The 14,298-nt window shown below is 57.1% G+C and overlaps 1 protein-coding gene across 2 annotated transcripts in view; it reads left to right on the plus strand.

Annotated features, from left to right (window-relative positions):
• Window positions 1–14,298, plus strand: part of PXDN (peroxidasin) — a 76,878-nt gene that overhangs the window by 42,446 nt on the left and 20,134 nt on the right. For both annotated transcript variants that reach the window (XM_043604657.1, XM_043604658.1), the window contains 9 exons: window positions 95–166; window positions 1,028–1,197; window positions 2,597–2,714; window positions 4,714–4,883; window positions 7,461–7,733; window positions 8,709–8,825; window positions 9,870–10,028; window positions 11,067–11,179; window positions 11,911–12,067. In XM_043604657.1, coding sequence (XP_043460592.1) covers window positions 95–166; window positions 1,028–1,197; window positions 2,597–2,714; window positions 4,714–4,883; window positions 7,461–7,733; window positions 8,709–8,825; window positions 9,870–10,028; window positions 11,067–11,179; window positions 11,911–12,067 — 1,349 coding nt within the window. The remainder of the gene's footprint in view (window positions 1–94; window positions 167–1,027; window positions 1,198–2,596; window positions 2,715–4,713; window positions 4,884–7,460; window positions 7,734–8,708; window positions 8,826–9,869; window positions 10,029–11,066; window positions 11,180–11,910; window positions 12,068–14,298) is intronic.

Raw genomic sequence — 14,298 nt, forward strand, 5'->3', positions numbered from 1 at the left:
GTTTACAACTCACTTGCTTGACTGCTTGCACTCTTTTCTACACGTGTAAGAAGCGTTTTTAAAAGTTGGTTTGTGGTTTTCTCTCTTTCAACAGATTTTTACATAACAACCGAATCACACATTTGGTTCCAGGAACATTCAGTCACTTGGAATCCATGAAGAGACTGTAAGTGTGTCTTTACAGAAGCCGATTCCCTGCCATTGGCCGGGTCCTGTGCCAGGGGCTGCGGGGTATGTCACATGCAGAAAAGCACAGGGACACCCGGAGGGCACAGTCAACCCTCCCGGTGGGCACAGCCGAGAGCCCCCGGGACTCCGGGGGTGTGCCAGCAGGTTGACCCCTTCAGAGGCAAACAAGACATGTTTTAAAATCAGTTTCACATTCTTCAGATTAATTTTTAATTCCATGTTGCATATTTTGGTGGTGGAACCACGTCCGTGTAGGACTCTGTGTCCTGTCCCCAGCCCTTGAGTGTTCGCAGAGCTGGGCATTAAGTAAACTGGTCCCCCGGTTTCTAAGACCTCTCAACACACTTCTTGTCCCGGGTGGTGTATTTTAATAGAAGGAAGGGATGTTAGTGCTGGTCGAGAACGTTGCTTGACGCCCTTCTGTGTTTTCCTCCGCGGTCAGGAGGGCCGCCGCTCTGCGGTTGGCCGTCACCGAGCGTAAGGAGCTAGACATCAGGAAAAGGGGAAGATCATGCTAATGAGCCCAGGTCCAGAGCGAAATAAGGTGAAATAAGACAGCCTCCCTCGCTAGTTAGGATTGCTTCTGGACAAAGAAACGAGCCAAAGTCAGACGGCGTTCTGGCGAAGGTGGAGGGGCACTTGGTGTTGAGGGAGCAGGGAGGTCACCAGAAGAGCAAGCTTAGGGCCGGGCAAGCAGGCGGGGTCCCCGGGGTGGGGACCTGGCCAGCGGCCTGGACGCTCCTCGCCGGCCTGTGTCCGGCAGGCCCCGCACAGGCTCACGCGTCCAGCTTGTCCGGGGTGGGCTCGTCCCCACGTCTCACCGTCTTCCCTGTCCCAGGAGACTGGACTCCAACGCGCTGCACTGCGACTGTGAAATCCTGTGGCTGACGGATTTGCTGAAAACCTACGCCAAGTCCGGCAACGCACAGGCGGCCGCCACCTGTGAATACCCGCGACGTATCCAGGGGCGCTCGGTGGCCACGATCACCCCTGAAGAGCTGGACTGTGGTGAGTGCGGCCAGGGGCCGAGGGGCACCCAGAGCCCCGTGCTGGCGCCCAGGGGGTGTGGTACGCACGGCCCTGCCCACCTGCAGGGACGGCGTCCCTGCATCAGATCCTGTGGGACTGACAGGGACGCTCCTTGGCAAAGCCCTGGTCTGCACACAGCATCACTCAGTGCCTGTGGGGTTTCTTGGCTTTGGTTTCAGGCTCCCCTGCAAAATGAGCAAACTGGGTCACACTGTCCCTGCCTCCCCGTCCCTCCCGCCCCCATGCACACAGGCTGCAGCTGCCGGCTGCCTCTGCGCACTGGGCTGGGCCTCCGGCCACGGCCCCGAGACACAGACCGCCAGAAGGGCCAAACTCCGACGGCGGGGCAGAGTCCTGCAGTGCCCAAGGCCTGGTGCGGCTGAGCCTTTTAATTGCAGCACTGTTTTGGGGTGCTGAAGCCCATTTCTCTAAAGCATCATCGTTTTTTTAGTGTTGAAAATACATGTAATGAAACTAGAAATCAGCAGCTTTTATGAGTAACCAGCCAGCATCTGCACTCCTTTGTTAACTGTCCTTACACGTGTGCACCCGTCTGTGCACCTGCCCGGCCTCAATAGTGTGCGGCGTCAGAGGCCCTGTTCACATGTATGCGTCCTGTGCGACTGTCCTCCGGCAGGAGCCATGCCGCACGCAGGCAGCACTGCTGGGCTCTGTGCGCCTCACAGACGAGGCTCTTTCCTGGGACAGAGGCCAGAGGCCGCAGCTGAGAGTGCCCGGCTGACCCCTGACATCTACATGCGTGTGTGTGTGTGTGTGTGTGTGTGTGTGTGTCACCGCCATGCACCACACGATTGATGTCCCAGAGCTGCCCTGGGTGGCCCTGCTCCCCAGCCGCCTCTGACTTAACCATCAGGACCCCAGCTCGAGGGCCACGGGTTTTGTCTGCCTCCTGCCACCGTATTCGTGGAGAAGGAGGACATGGGGCAGCCCCCCCTTAGCAGATTGGAGGAGGCAGCTCGTTGGTCCCAGGGCCATAGGAATGGGACGCGCACGTGGGAGGACAGAGGACGAGGACGCGCTACCGTCCTGCCTTGCACAGTAGAGCTTTCTGCTCTCAGGAGTGCGTTAGCTAAAAGGCTTTGTTTTCTATTGCTTTATTCACCCAAAGCAGCTGTTCCTGGAGTTTGCTGTGTGCACAGGAGTCTCGCCAGGTTTATCTGAGGGTCAGAAACGCTGGGTAAAACTCAGCCTGTCTCCCAGGAGATGCCCGTCTGTCATCTTCGTGGGAACATTGTGGTTGGGATAGATGTTTGAACACTTGGGATTTTCTCTTAAACCTGAGATCTGGTTTGGGTTCTTGCTGACTCTAACGGGAGTGTTTAAAACCAAGAAGATCTGCGTTTCCTTCTTGGCACAGAAAGGCCCCGGATCACATCAGAGCCCCAGGACGCGGATGTCACCTCGGGGAACACTGTGTTTTTCACATGCAGAGCAGAAGGCAACCCCAAACCCGAGATCATCTGGCTGCGAAACAAGTAAGTGATTCTCACTGTCCGCCCAGATGCCCCGTCTGCACCACTGGGCGTGTGCCCACGCCGCCACCCTGTGGGCCCCTCGACACTCTCGGCCTCTCCGGTGGAGGGAAGGGTCTAAAGGAGAACGTTTCTGCATCGTTTCTGCTGTAAGGGGCCGTCCGTTACTCCCCCTGCCTGGGGTGAGGGGCGTGAGGGAGGCTTGGTTCTCCGCCGGATCTGGGGGGAGGGTGGTCACTGGGGCTTCGAAGCTGGAACCATCCTCCTGGGTGAGGAGGGCTCCTTCCTGCTGGGACAGCGTCTTCAGGGACGCCCATCAAGTGGGCACTTTTGTAGTTAGTTCCTTGCACGTCTGATCGGCCTCAGCAAACGAGCGTCCTCCCTTCTGTCCACAAGCATTTTGGGGTGTGTGGGGGCACAGGTGTCGGAGGACGTGGCTCCCGGGGCCTTGTGTTAACATGGAACGCTTTCCAGCGTGCGTTCTGAACCGACTCCTTGAAAACGGATTGTTAGCGTGAGACCCCCTGTCATTGCTTCTGTGTTCATTCTCACGAGGACACGGACAGGCTTTTCTGTGGATCTTGGCTGTGGGCGTTTACACTCTGAGCTCGCTGGCCGTTCGGTCGTAACAGGGCGCAGAGGACCCTCTGGTGACCGAGCCCAGACGCCCACCCAGCTGTCATCCCTCCCAGTGCTGGGCCGTGTTCGCAGAGAAGATGCGCAGGAAGCTGGGGAGCTTGGCATCAGAGAGCCGTCAGGTGCAGGAGGGGCAGCACTTTCCTGCCTGTGAAGTTTGGGAGCCTCGTCTAACCTGGGTTTGTCCTTATGACCCGGGCCCAGCGCCGTGCAGGATGTGAGCAGTGCCAGCCTGGTCCTCAGAGAGGGTGTTCTCTTGGATGGCTCTGGAGTTGTCAAGATTTAAAATCCTGAGTTAATACAGGAGGAGTACGTGTGTATTTGAAAAGTAGAAAGGCATGAATTCGGCTGAGCCTTTTCCATTAACCCCAGGCCTGGCGTCTGGTGCTGGGCTCTGCCTCCACCTGCCAGCCTCCCCTGTGGGTCCGCCTCCCCTGCTGACCTGCCTCCCCTGTTAGTCCACCTCACCGGTGGGCCAGCCTTCCCGACTTGCTGGCTCACCGTGTTTATGGAAGGGAGCTGGGCCAGATCAGTAAGTCTCTTACGTTTGGAACCTGGGGGGACTGTTGCTTCCTTCCAGAAAACCCCGTGGATGAGGACGGATGTCACTTTCGGTGGGTTGGTGCAGGGAGAGAGGTGTGTGAGCCGGGAGGGGAAGAGGGCTCTCACACCTGGCCGGGTCTTCAGCCGAGAGCCTGTAGGTTTCTGAGTGGCGTCCATAGGGAAATGCTCACAACAATGATGGTTTTGTCGGTCAGTGTATGTAGTCATTTGCTTTAATGATAGCAAATGTTTCTGTCCCATTTTCTTGAGTCAGTTTGCCAGAAACCAAGGAAAATGTTTCTTTTGAATTTTTCCCACTATTTTCATTGTTTCCCTTTGGAAAGAGGACCGCTTTGAAACTTAAAAGTATTTTTTGTTTTGTTTTATTTATTTTTATTTGAGAGAGAGAGACAGGGAGGGAGTGTTGGGGAGGAGCAGAGAGAAGGAGAGAATCCCAGGCAGGCTCCATGCTGTCAGCACAGAGCCTGACTAGAGTCTCAGTCCCACACACTGAGATCATGACCTGAGCCAAAATCGGGACAGAGTGGGACCCCTGTACGACCACGCCACCCAGTTGCCCAAACTTTAAAATCTTTATAGACTGAAACTGAATAGTAAAAGTAACCAGGAATTAGTGATGCACTAGGCCGGCCCCTGTCCCAGACATGGTAATGATGTGGGACACTGTGTCGGGGGTGGGAAAGTGTCCTGGAAAGGCCAGGCATGGCGTCTCTGCCTCCCCACGTGCTCAGGTGTCTTCTGGTGTGGACTGGGCCTCCTGGAGCTTTCCGAGTCTGAGTGTGCCGGGTTTGTGTCTTTGCAGCAACGAGCTAAGCATGAACACAGATTCCCGCCTCAACTTGCTGGACGACGGAACCCTGATGATCCAAAACACACAGGAGACAGACCAGGGGATTTACCAGTGCATGGCGAAAAATGCCGCCGGGCAGGTGAAAACACAAGAAGTCACCCTCAGGTACTTTGGGTCTCCAGGTACGTGGAGAGGACGCCACATGAGGGTTCCTTCCAGAGCTGCCCTTGCTCGTGGCACACAGGCTCCTTCCCTGCACCCAGCTGGGCAGGGCACGGGTAGGATGTGGGCAGGGCATGGGAAGGAAGTGGGCAGGATGAGAGCAGGAAATGGGCAGGAAGTGGGTATGATGAGAGCAGGAAGTGGGTAGGGTGAGGGCGGGCTTGGGCAGGAAGTGGGTAGGATGAGAGCAGGAAGTGGGCAGAGCACAGGCAGGAAGTGGGCAGGATGAGAGCAGGAAGTGGGCAGGGCATGGGCAGGATATGGGCAGGATGAGAGCAGGAAGTGGGCAGGGCACGGGTAGGGTGAGGGCGGGCATGGGCAGGGCATGGGTAGGATGGGGGCAGGATGAGAGCAGAAAGTGGGCAGGGCACGGGCTGGGCATGGGCAGGGCCAGGGCAGGGTGTGGGCAGGGCGCGGGACCAGAAGTGGGCAGGAAGTGGGCAGGGCGCGGGACCGGAAGTGGGCAAAGCGCGGGTGCGCTAGTCTGCAGCGAAATTCCTTCACCCGGAGATGTCGGAGCACGTGGTCCTAGGTAATCCTCGACCTTTGCTCTGTTTTTTAAGAAGAAATTCAGACTGATGTTTTCTTAAAATGAGTCCATGTGTGTTTATTGTCATGAGCAACATAGTTAGATTTATCAGTTTTGCATCCTGGGACTATCTATCCAGTCTTTTTTGTATTCTGTGCCTAATTTTGGAATAATTGCCCGTCTTCTGTTTCCTGCTTCCACTTTGGAAGCCACAGCGTGGTTCCTTGATGTCAGTGATTCCCTAGGATAATATAAACGTGACCTTAAGTTACCAGAGTCGATAATCACCGCCTACTGTTGTCTCCAAAGTAGGCTGTGTTCTGATTTTTCGGTGTATGAAACATTTTGTGCTTCGTGTGTTGTGTGGTCATAGCATAGTTAGCACTTCTGAATCTCGCCCTTTCTTTCTCACTTGGAGCTGGAGTCAGGCGGCAGCCCCTCATGAGGACCAGCTTTGGGTCAATAAAACTTGAAGGAGATTTATTTCCACGTTCGACTGATGCCAACTCTCTGTCCACATTGGGTGCGCAGTTGCACCCAGAGCTGTCCTCGCCTTTGCCTCTGTTTCTCCACAGGCTCTGAACAGCCACTTCTCAAGCCACAGTTGCACGTGCCCTCCGGGTGGGCTTTGACTTTGGGGTTCTTGCCCCTGCAGATGGCTTTGTGGTCTCTAGCTTGCCATCCTCCAGAAATGCTAATATTAGGATCATTTCTGCACCTTCTGTTATCTGTTCTTTAGATATGTGTTTAGTACAGTTTAAACATTAACCGAACACGAAAGGCGCAGAACTGTTCTTCTGTGTGTCTTTCTTCATCCCCTAAATTCACGCCTCCAACCCCACTCTCCCAGATTATGGCTAGGGCTGCCTTCGCCCCTGCCTTGCTTGCTTTTCATCTCAGAACGTGACTGGTTTTCTTACTCTTTCCTTTTCACAGCTGCGTGGAATTCATGATCTGTGGCAATGTGATCTATTTAACTGGTTCTTTGGAGTTTCTGAGGTTTTTCCTCAAATCTTTTGCTATTATCAGTCCACATCATCCCTTTATCCAAAACCTCTCGGGTCTGATATCATTTGGAAATCAGAAATTGGGGGAATTTCAGCAGGGCCACCTGGTACATAATCTGTTTAACTGGCTCGCGGGGTCCCGGGCACCGCCCTGTAGCCAGCGTATCCGCGTCCCACAGCGAGCTGCGTGCAGTCACGTGACGAGGAGTAAGTTAAGACTCTAGACGCTTCTCGTCAGATTAAGTTTTACAAATAAATTATGAAAGATGTTTCGTGTTCGGAGCGTTTTTGGATTTCAGAATTGGGGAGAAGGGTGTCGGCCTGAATATACATCACAGGAATTTAAAAAGCACCCTTTTGGGGTACAAACCTTGTTTTACATGCTCGTAAACTCCTAGGAGAGTGATCTCTGGGTAACGGGGTGTATGACTTCTCAGTTCTGACGTGTGTGGCTACGTCACCGCAGGCGGGCCGTGGCGGTTTATGCCGCTGGTGTGTGAGCTCCGTGCTGCGTGGACGCCCTCACAAAGCAGGTCGCTCGGGGCACAGACTTTCTTCTGGATTCAGAGCTGGAACATACTAGCTCAGCTAGCTTGTGCTTTCTTTTTGCATAGGAAATGGGTTATTTTTCTTTGTTCTAAATACAGTTTAAAAACAGTGTTTCGTGCTAGTAAGAGGCTCTGGCAAGGTTTGACCGGACTGACCCAGTGTACTTAGAACGAACAGAAGTAAGGATCCTGCCTGGGGCTGCTCCGTCCACGCTGAAAGAGGGAGCCGCCCGGCCATCTGTCGGGCACTGACGGCCCTCGTCCGAGGCAGCACATCCCTGCCGGCTGCACGTTCTTTAAACGAGAAAGAAGACGAGAGAGTGTTGATTAAACCGTTTGCTTCATTTTAAGGCCAGTAGATGGAACAAGTGGCCTGGAGAGAGAGAAGCCCGCGCAGAGCCCTGTTGCTTGGCCAGAGGAAACTAATCCAGAACTTGTGTTTCCTTGTGACAGCCCGACCCGCTTTTGTAATCCAGCCACAGAACACGGAGGTGCTGGTCGGCGAGAGTGTCACCCTGGAGTGCAGCGCCACAGGCCACCCTGTGCCGCGGATCACCTGGACCAAAGGGGACCGCACGCCCCTGCCTGAGGACCCTCGCGTGAGCATCACCCCCTCTGGCGGCCTGTACATTCAGAACGTCCAGCAGGACGACAGTGGGGAGTACACGTGCTTCGCATCCAACAGCCTGGACAGCATCCACGCTGCGGCTCTGATCATCGTCCAGGGTGGGTTGGGCGCCCCCTCGTCGCTCGCGTGCAGACCCTCTCCCCGCCCCCAGCGCACTTCCCACCTCCGACTTCCGTGACTTGGGGATTCGTTTGGTTTCCGAATGGAGACTTTTAGGATGGTTCATTTCTCCCGGGGCTTTATCTCTGGCCGTGTTATCTGTGGCACGTAGGGCACCTGGCGTGTGTAAGGCGAACACACGAGTGTGGGCGGTGTGCACGGGCGTGTTGAGTCCATCAGTAAGCCTTGCATTCAGCTCGGAACTTCCCAGGAGTAGCTTTGGCTCCAGCTGCAGACGGGACCTGTAGTTTTAAGAGCTCAGCTGTGTGTTTCCTAACGTCCGACTGACTCTTAGTGAGTTTGTTGCCTTGTTAATAGATTACACAGTGAGGCATTTGAGGAGAAGCTCTGAGCCAGGAGAGCCGAAAATCCCGAGAGATCAGCCCTCTCCCGATTTGTCTGTCTTCCCCAGCCTCCCTCCTCCATGGAAGCCCCCTCCCTTGCCGTCTGCTGTGAGTCTGTCCTGCTGCCTCTTTGGGCACGTAACCGCGTGGTGCTGTCGTCTGGTCGTTACTGTTGCACGCACGGATCTGTTCTGGGCTTAGGGCTGTGTGATTCACACCCCCAGCAGCAAACCGGCTCCTGTCCCCACGTACAGCTGGGCCAGGTGACGCTTCGCCACACAAGGACGAGCGGACGTTGCACGGCGAGAGGAGCGGGACCCCCTCGTTAGCCTCATCGCCGTCCGCACACTGCGTGTGCGGTGGGGCTGAGTCAGCAGAGGTCTCTGAACGTCTCCCGGCGTCCGATGCCCTTCTGCCGTCATGCTGTTCCCTCTCTGGCGCCCCCCTGGGGCACAGCTGGCCGCTCGGGGCCGTGGCGCCTGCCCGGAGGGAGGACCCGGATGCTCCTTCCAGTGGTTTTACCCAGATCCACCTCTGAAATGATCCTTCCCATGTTTTTCCTTCCGGAAGCTCTTCCCCAGTTCACCGTGACCCCTGCGGACAGAGCTGTTATCGAGGGCCAGACGGTCGATTTCCAGTGTGAGGCCAAGGGCTACCCACAGCCGGTCATAGCGTGGACCAAAGGAGGTAAGAGCCGCCTCGGGAAGTCTGTCTGCCCTTTCCAGGCAACCCCGGAGCCCCTGCCCAGGCCCGAGTGGTGGCCGAGCCAAGGCGTCCCGGCCATGGGGACCGTCAGCGTGTGTGTGTCCCAGCCTCGCCTTCGCCCACTGCTGCTGAGAAGGACACGGGGAGGAGACTGTCCACGAGGGCGCTGGGGTGGCCTTCTGCTTTCTTGCTCCTCCCATGTAGTCTGTGTCTTACTTTTGATCTGCACTGAATTAGCATCTCGATGGGATTTAGCAGCATGTAGGATAGAAGTTTCTGGAAACTGATTGTAGCACACGTCTGTTGGAAGCTCATTTCCTGGGGCCGTCGTGCTGTGTCTCCACCTGCGGTGAGGTCACACTGTTGATCTCCACCTGTCGATCATGCTGATTCCCCGGGGCCACCTCTCCTGCTGCAGCTGGTGAACCGCAGGGCAGATGACGCAAAGACACAGACTTCTTCCGGGGCGCTGGCAGCCCGGCTGGGAAGGTGGGGGGAGGAGAGGTGGCCCCCGGGCTCAGCCCTGGGAGTGACCTTGAGAACCTGCCTGGAACCGGAGGGCAGCTCCCCTAAGGGGCCCTTAAACCAGAGGAGCACCCGGGCAGGTGTGGCAGGAGCTATCGCCTGCACCTCTATTCTGGGCAGGAGGGGCTCCGCCAGGGCATGTGCCCCCTCACCTGGGGTGTCCTTCGCTTCTGAGTAACTCCCGCCCTGCCCCCTGCCCCGTGGCCCGTCCTCGGGCCGACGTCACACACGCCCCCTGTGTCCTGACTCCTGTGTGTTTAGCCTGCGTCCCTGCCATCCGCTCCTCCCTGCTTCTGGGCAGTTTCTCGGAGGCGGGGACGGGTCTCTTGTCCCTGACCTGCCGCACGCCCCGTAGGCTGGACCGTCGCTCAGGAGGTGCTGACCCAGGGGCCCTGCTTCTCGTTTGCTCCGAGAACGTTCTGCTGACCGACGTACCCGAGTCCTGCCTCTAACCCACCACTCACTGCGTGTCCCACTGACTGGCGCCCCCGTGCCTTTCAGGGAGCCAGCTGTCCGTGGACCGGCGACACCTCGTCCTCTCCTCGGGAACGCTCAGGATCTCGGGTGTGGCGCTCCACGACCAGGGCCAGTACGAGTGCCAGGCTGTCAACATCATCGGCTCCCAGAGGGCTGTGGCCCACCTGACCGTGCAGCCCAGAGGTACGCGCGGCTCCCTCCTGGCGGACCCACCGCTCTGTGCGGATGCGCCGTCCGGAGACGCGGGCCTTCTGCGGCCAAGGTTCCCGTCACTGCTCGCGACAGAGCGTGTCCTCTTCCTCTGAACACCCGTCCCTCGTACCTGCTCGAGGTACAAGGTGTGCGTCCCGCTCGTGGAGCTCCTCGTGGGGAACCCGACGAGGCCGGCTTGTCCGTGCTCTGGGGCCGATTCTTCCCGCTTCACAGAACGGCTCTCATGTCCTTTCCCAGATGGTCACTGTGGCCAGGGGTCTGATAGCTCCTGACCCGTGGACGAATCCTGAGAATGTCCCAGGGATTCTGTCTCTCGCACCATTGTCCCATGAGCCTTCACGCACGTCTTCCTTTTGTCCTTTGTGGGCGCGTGGTCTGACCATTCTGTCCGTGAGAGGCGCCCAAGCCGGAGTGTGGCTGGTGCTGCAGGGTCCCCAGCCCTTGGGGGGGTCCTTCCCTGATGGTTTGGGGCCTGGGCTGTCTTCCTGTTACCTAGGCGGGCTGGACTGCTCTCGGCTGGGGCTGACCTTCCCATTCCCGACGGGCAGCATGTGGGATGGCCTGTTGCATGAGATCCTGTGGGTGGTCCCTAAAGGGCACCAGGACTTCCCACGTGGGTGTGGGCCAGGATCCTCACTTTCCTGGTGAGGAAAGCTCTTCTCCTAAGTGTGCGTTTCCCGTCCTAACCATCAGGCTCTCTCCGGGGCCCGTGACGTCCCGGTCCCCCCGCCCCACGTACACAGGAGCTGGTTAGGGCTGCGGTCTGCTCTTCAGACGTGCTCCTCAGGTCCAGCGTGGGCCGCGGGCAGACCATCTCCCCTTTCCTCCGGCCCTTCGGCTCTCTGCAGACAAGGCTAGGAGGCAGAGTGACAGGCTGACACTGGCAAGAGTGCCCTGGGTCTGGCCTGGCTGCGGGCAAGGGGCTGTGCTCTTTTGAAGCCTTTTGCTGTAAATCACGAGTGTCTTGGGATTTCCACCGTGGTCAGCCGGCTGCCCCTTGCTTTGCAGTCACCCCGGTGTTTGCCAGCATTCCGAGCGACAGGACGGTGGAGGTGGGCACCAACGTGCAGCTCCCCTGCAGTGCCCAGGGGGAGCCTGAGCCCGTCATCACCTGGAACAAGGTAGCACCTGCCACAGGCGGGGGAGAGGGGGGTGGCTGTTGGCCGTGCGCTTCCTCTCGGAGTCAGCAGATGCTGCGGGCCCCTTACTGACAAAGCAAAACGAGGCAAATGCACGACACAGCATCATCCTCTTTGTGACCTTCCCCGTGACAAAAGCCAGGAAAACCTTCTGGCTAGATCCGTGGCCCCATAATCCATACAGGAGGTTTTTGGTGTTATTGCATTCTTCCGTGTTGTTTTTCTGAAGCCCAATGCAAAAGTGCATTTCCACGTATAGCCATTATAAACAAGAGTTCGACGGGACGTGTCCCCGGAGGATGGGGTGGCCATGGGCAGGGGTCCCTCGGAGGGAGGCTTGAGTTCCCCCCACGGTCTGCCAGACTTCACCTGCCATGACCACACGGGGCCATCCCGCTGGCCCTTGCCCAAGCTCTGTACCTTCCCTACTGTCGTGCACACCGCACAGGGGTGTCCTTTCATGAGCCCCCGATCCCCAATCCTGGAGACTCCTAGGAACTTACCTGTGTCTTCTCTGGATCTTTTGCAGGAGTTTAAGAAAACTCTCACCGAATTGGATTAAATGTTCTCTTTCTAGTTTTGCACAGATGTGACCACAGTCCGTGTGACCCGTCCGCTCATGAGGTCCTGACAGGCGGTGTCCCCACCCCAGAAAGACAACGCCTGCTTCTTGATCTTACTCTTAGTATCATTTCTGTTCTGCTTTGTTCCAGGATGGGGTTCAGGTGACGGAAAGCGGGAAGTTTCATATCAGCCCCGAGGGGTTCTTGACCATCCACGACGTCGGGACCGCGGACGCAGGCCGCTACGAGTGTGTGGCCAGGAACACTATCGGGCAGGCCTCCGTCAGCATGGTGCTCAGCGTGAGCGGTGAGTCCCCTCGGCGCGTGTGTCCTGAGGTTGGCAGACATTCTCCCGCGTGGACTCACGTAGCAGGAGGGCACCTGGCCCAGCGCACTTGCAGACTGACGTCTGAGGGTTTTCAGGGTTACAGGAAGGCAGGGCACCCCCAGTTTGCAGGGGCGTTGCCGGGATCCTGAGAGGAGAGCCGCCTGCCCAGCCTCACACGCTCTGGCGGCCACCCCGAGACCGCAGGCCGCTGTGGTCACGTGCCCTGTGCGGCTTTTCTTGATGAGGGGTTTGGTGGTTGGTGGAGTCGTCATCCAAACCCATTCGGGTCTGGGAGCATGTAATTTGCAGTCCCCATCTGGCAGGAGTGGACGCGGCTGGTGCCCCTTCACTGTCCTCGCGCTAGTTCTGGAAGGGGCCACATGTCCTCCCGGGATGAGTGTCTGGCATCACTGACCGGTCCCGCCCCGGACCCTGAGCCACGCTGAGCCCACCTCTGCATCTGCCCCTTGCCTGTCTCGTTCACCTGTTCTGTCCACATCTGCCGCCTTCTTCCTGAAGGCTCATATCCCCGACGTGTCACTGTCGCTGCCCTGTGCACGTGTCACTGTCGCTGCCCTGTGCCCTGTGGCTCCAGGGCAAACCCACAGTGTTAGGTTGGACCCAAAGTTGCGTCTTCTGTATGTCCCGTCAAGCTTCCCCTCCGCCATCCCGAGCGGCCACCACCTTCGCTTGGGTCTGTGTTTTTGCCTTCCTGCCTTCTCCACGGGCTTGTGAGTGCCCACAGGAAGCAATGGGGTTGGGTTGGTTTGTACACCCGCCACCCCCCACGCCTTAAGCCTAAAGCCACTTCTTAAATAGGAACCAAGGGGGCTCCCGGGTGGCTCAGTCGGTGAGGTGTCTGACTCTTGATTTCAGCTCAGGTTGACTCAAGAGTTGTGTGATCGAGCCCCGAGTCGGGCTCTGCGCTGACAGTGTGGGGTCTGCTTGGGATTCTCTCTGCCCTCCCCCTGCTCTGCCTCTCCCCAACTTGTGCTTTCTGAGTCTCTCTCTCAAAATAAATAAAAAATTATTTTAAAAGGGCAGCCTTTTAAAAAAAAATGAAAAAAAAAATGTGAACCATTAAGGAATAACTGGAAGCCTGATTTTGGAGGGTTTTTTTAGGGAAAAATATTATTTTCCCATCATACATGGTGTGTGAAATGGATGTAAAATTAGATTGGTGAATTTTATGACTGTGTTTTTTTAATTACAGTTTTTTATACCTGAAGTAGTGTTACTTAAATGTGAATTGGTTATATATGAGATTTAAAAATAATCTCCCCACGATCCCACCTCTAAGAAATAAGCACTATTAACGTTTTGGTGAATTTCCTTTATTTTTTCAAACGGTAGGTAAATGTTTTCGTGTTAGTTTTCGTGATTGTCGTTTACAGAGGAAAACAAATTGAAGTGATTCATAATAATGAAACATTGGAGTCATAACATTCTATACAATTATCGGACCCTCTCGTCTAGCACTTGGCATAAAAACATTCGGTTCCAAAAGTTAGTAAGTTTGGCTCCGTGCGAGACCCACTGCGCGGGGGGTCTGCCTGGGAAATGCTGTTGGGCCACGTGGGTCGAGAGCAGGTAAATGTGTCCCACGCACCGTGGCTCGCCCGCTGCGTGCCCGTGTCGGCGGGGAGGTGAGCGTCCCGGGCAGCCGCTCTGTACACGGCTGAGGGCGGGCGCAGGGGTGTCGAGGGCCCGAGGGGCTGTGGCTCACGTCCAGGCGGCGGACGCGGACGAGTAACAGAGCGAACAGCAGGCTCCAGTCGTGATCCGACCAGGAGGCTGGGGCTCGGGGCAGGTGGTCGGGGAGGACCCGCCCTGGGCACGCACATTCTGAGGAGCGGGGCCGCGTGGCCTGGCACGAGTGGCGGGCGTGAGGCCTGAGGTTGGGACGGGCCGAATGCCAGAGGCCAGGCGGGGTCGGGGCCTCGTCAGCCGGGCTGTGGTCTGGCTTTTATTGCACGGGTGTGGGAAGCCACCGGAAAGGTCCGAGCAGTTCCGAGGCAGTAAGGACGGTGAGGTGTGGGGGAGGGAGCGAGGACGGTGTCTGCCAGTGTCCCAGTCGGCGTGCTGCCGCAGCGCAGGCGTGATGGGCCTGCCGGCCGTGGACCCACGCAGAGCCCGGCGGGCGAGCGCCATTCGCTGAGATGTCACAGAGCGGGGTGGAGGCTGGGATGAGACGCACGGAAGGTTCTGTG

This window comes from Prionailurus bengalensis, chromosome A3 (assembly GCF_016509475.1).
Source record: "Prionailurus bengalensis isolate Pbe53 chromosome A3, Fcat_Pben_1.1_paternal_pri, whole genome shotgun sequence".
NCBI lineage: Eukaryota > Metazoa > Chordata > Mammalia > Carnivora > Felidae > Prionailurus > Prionailurus bengalensis.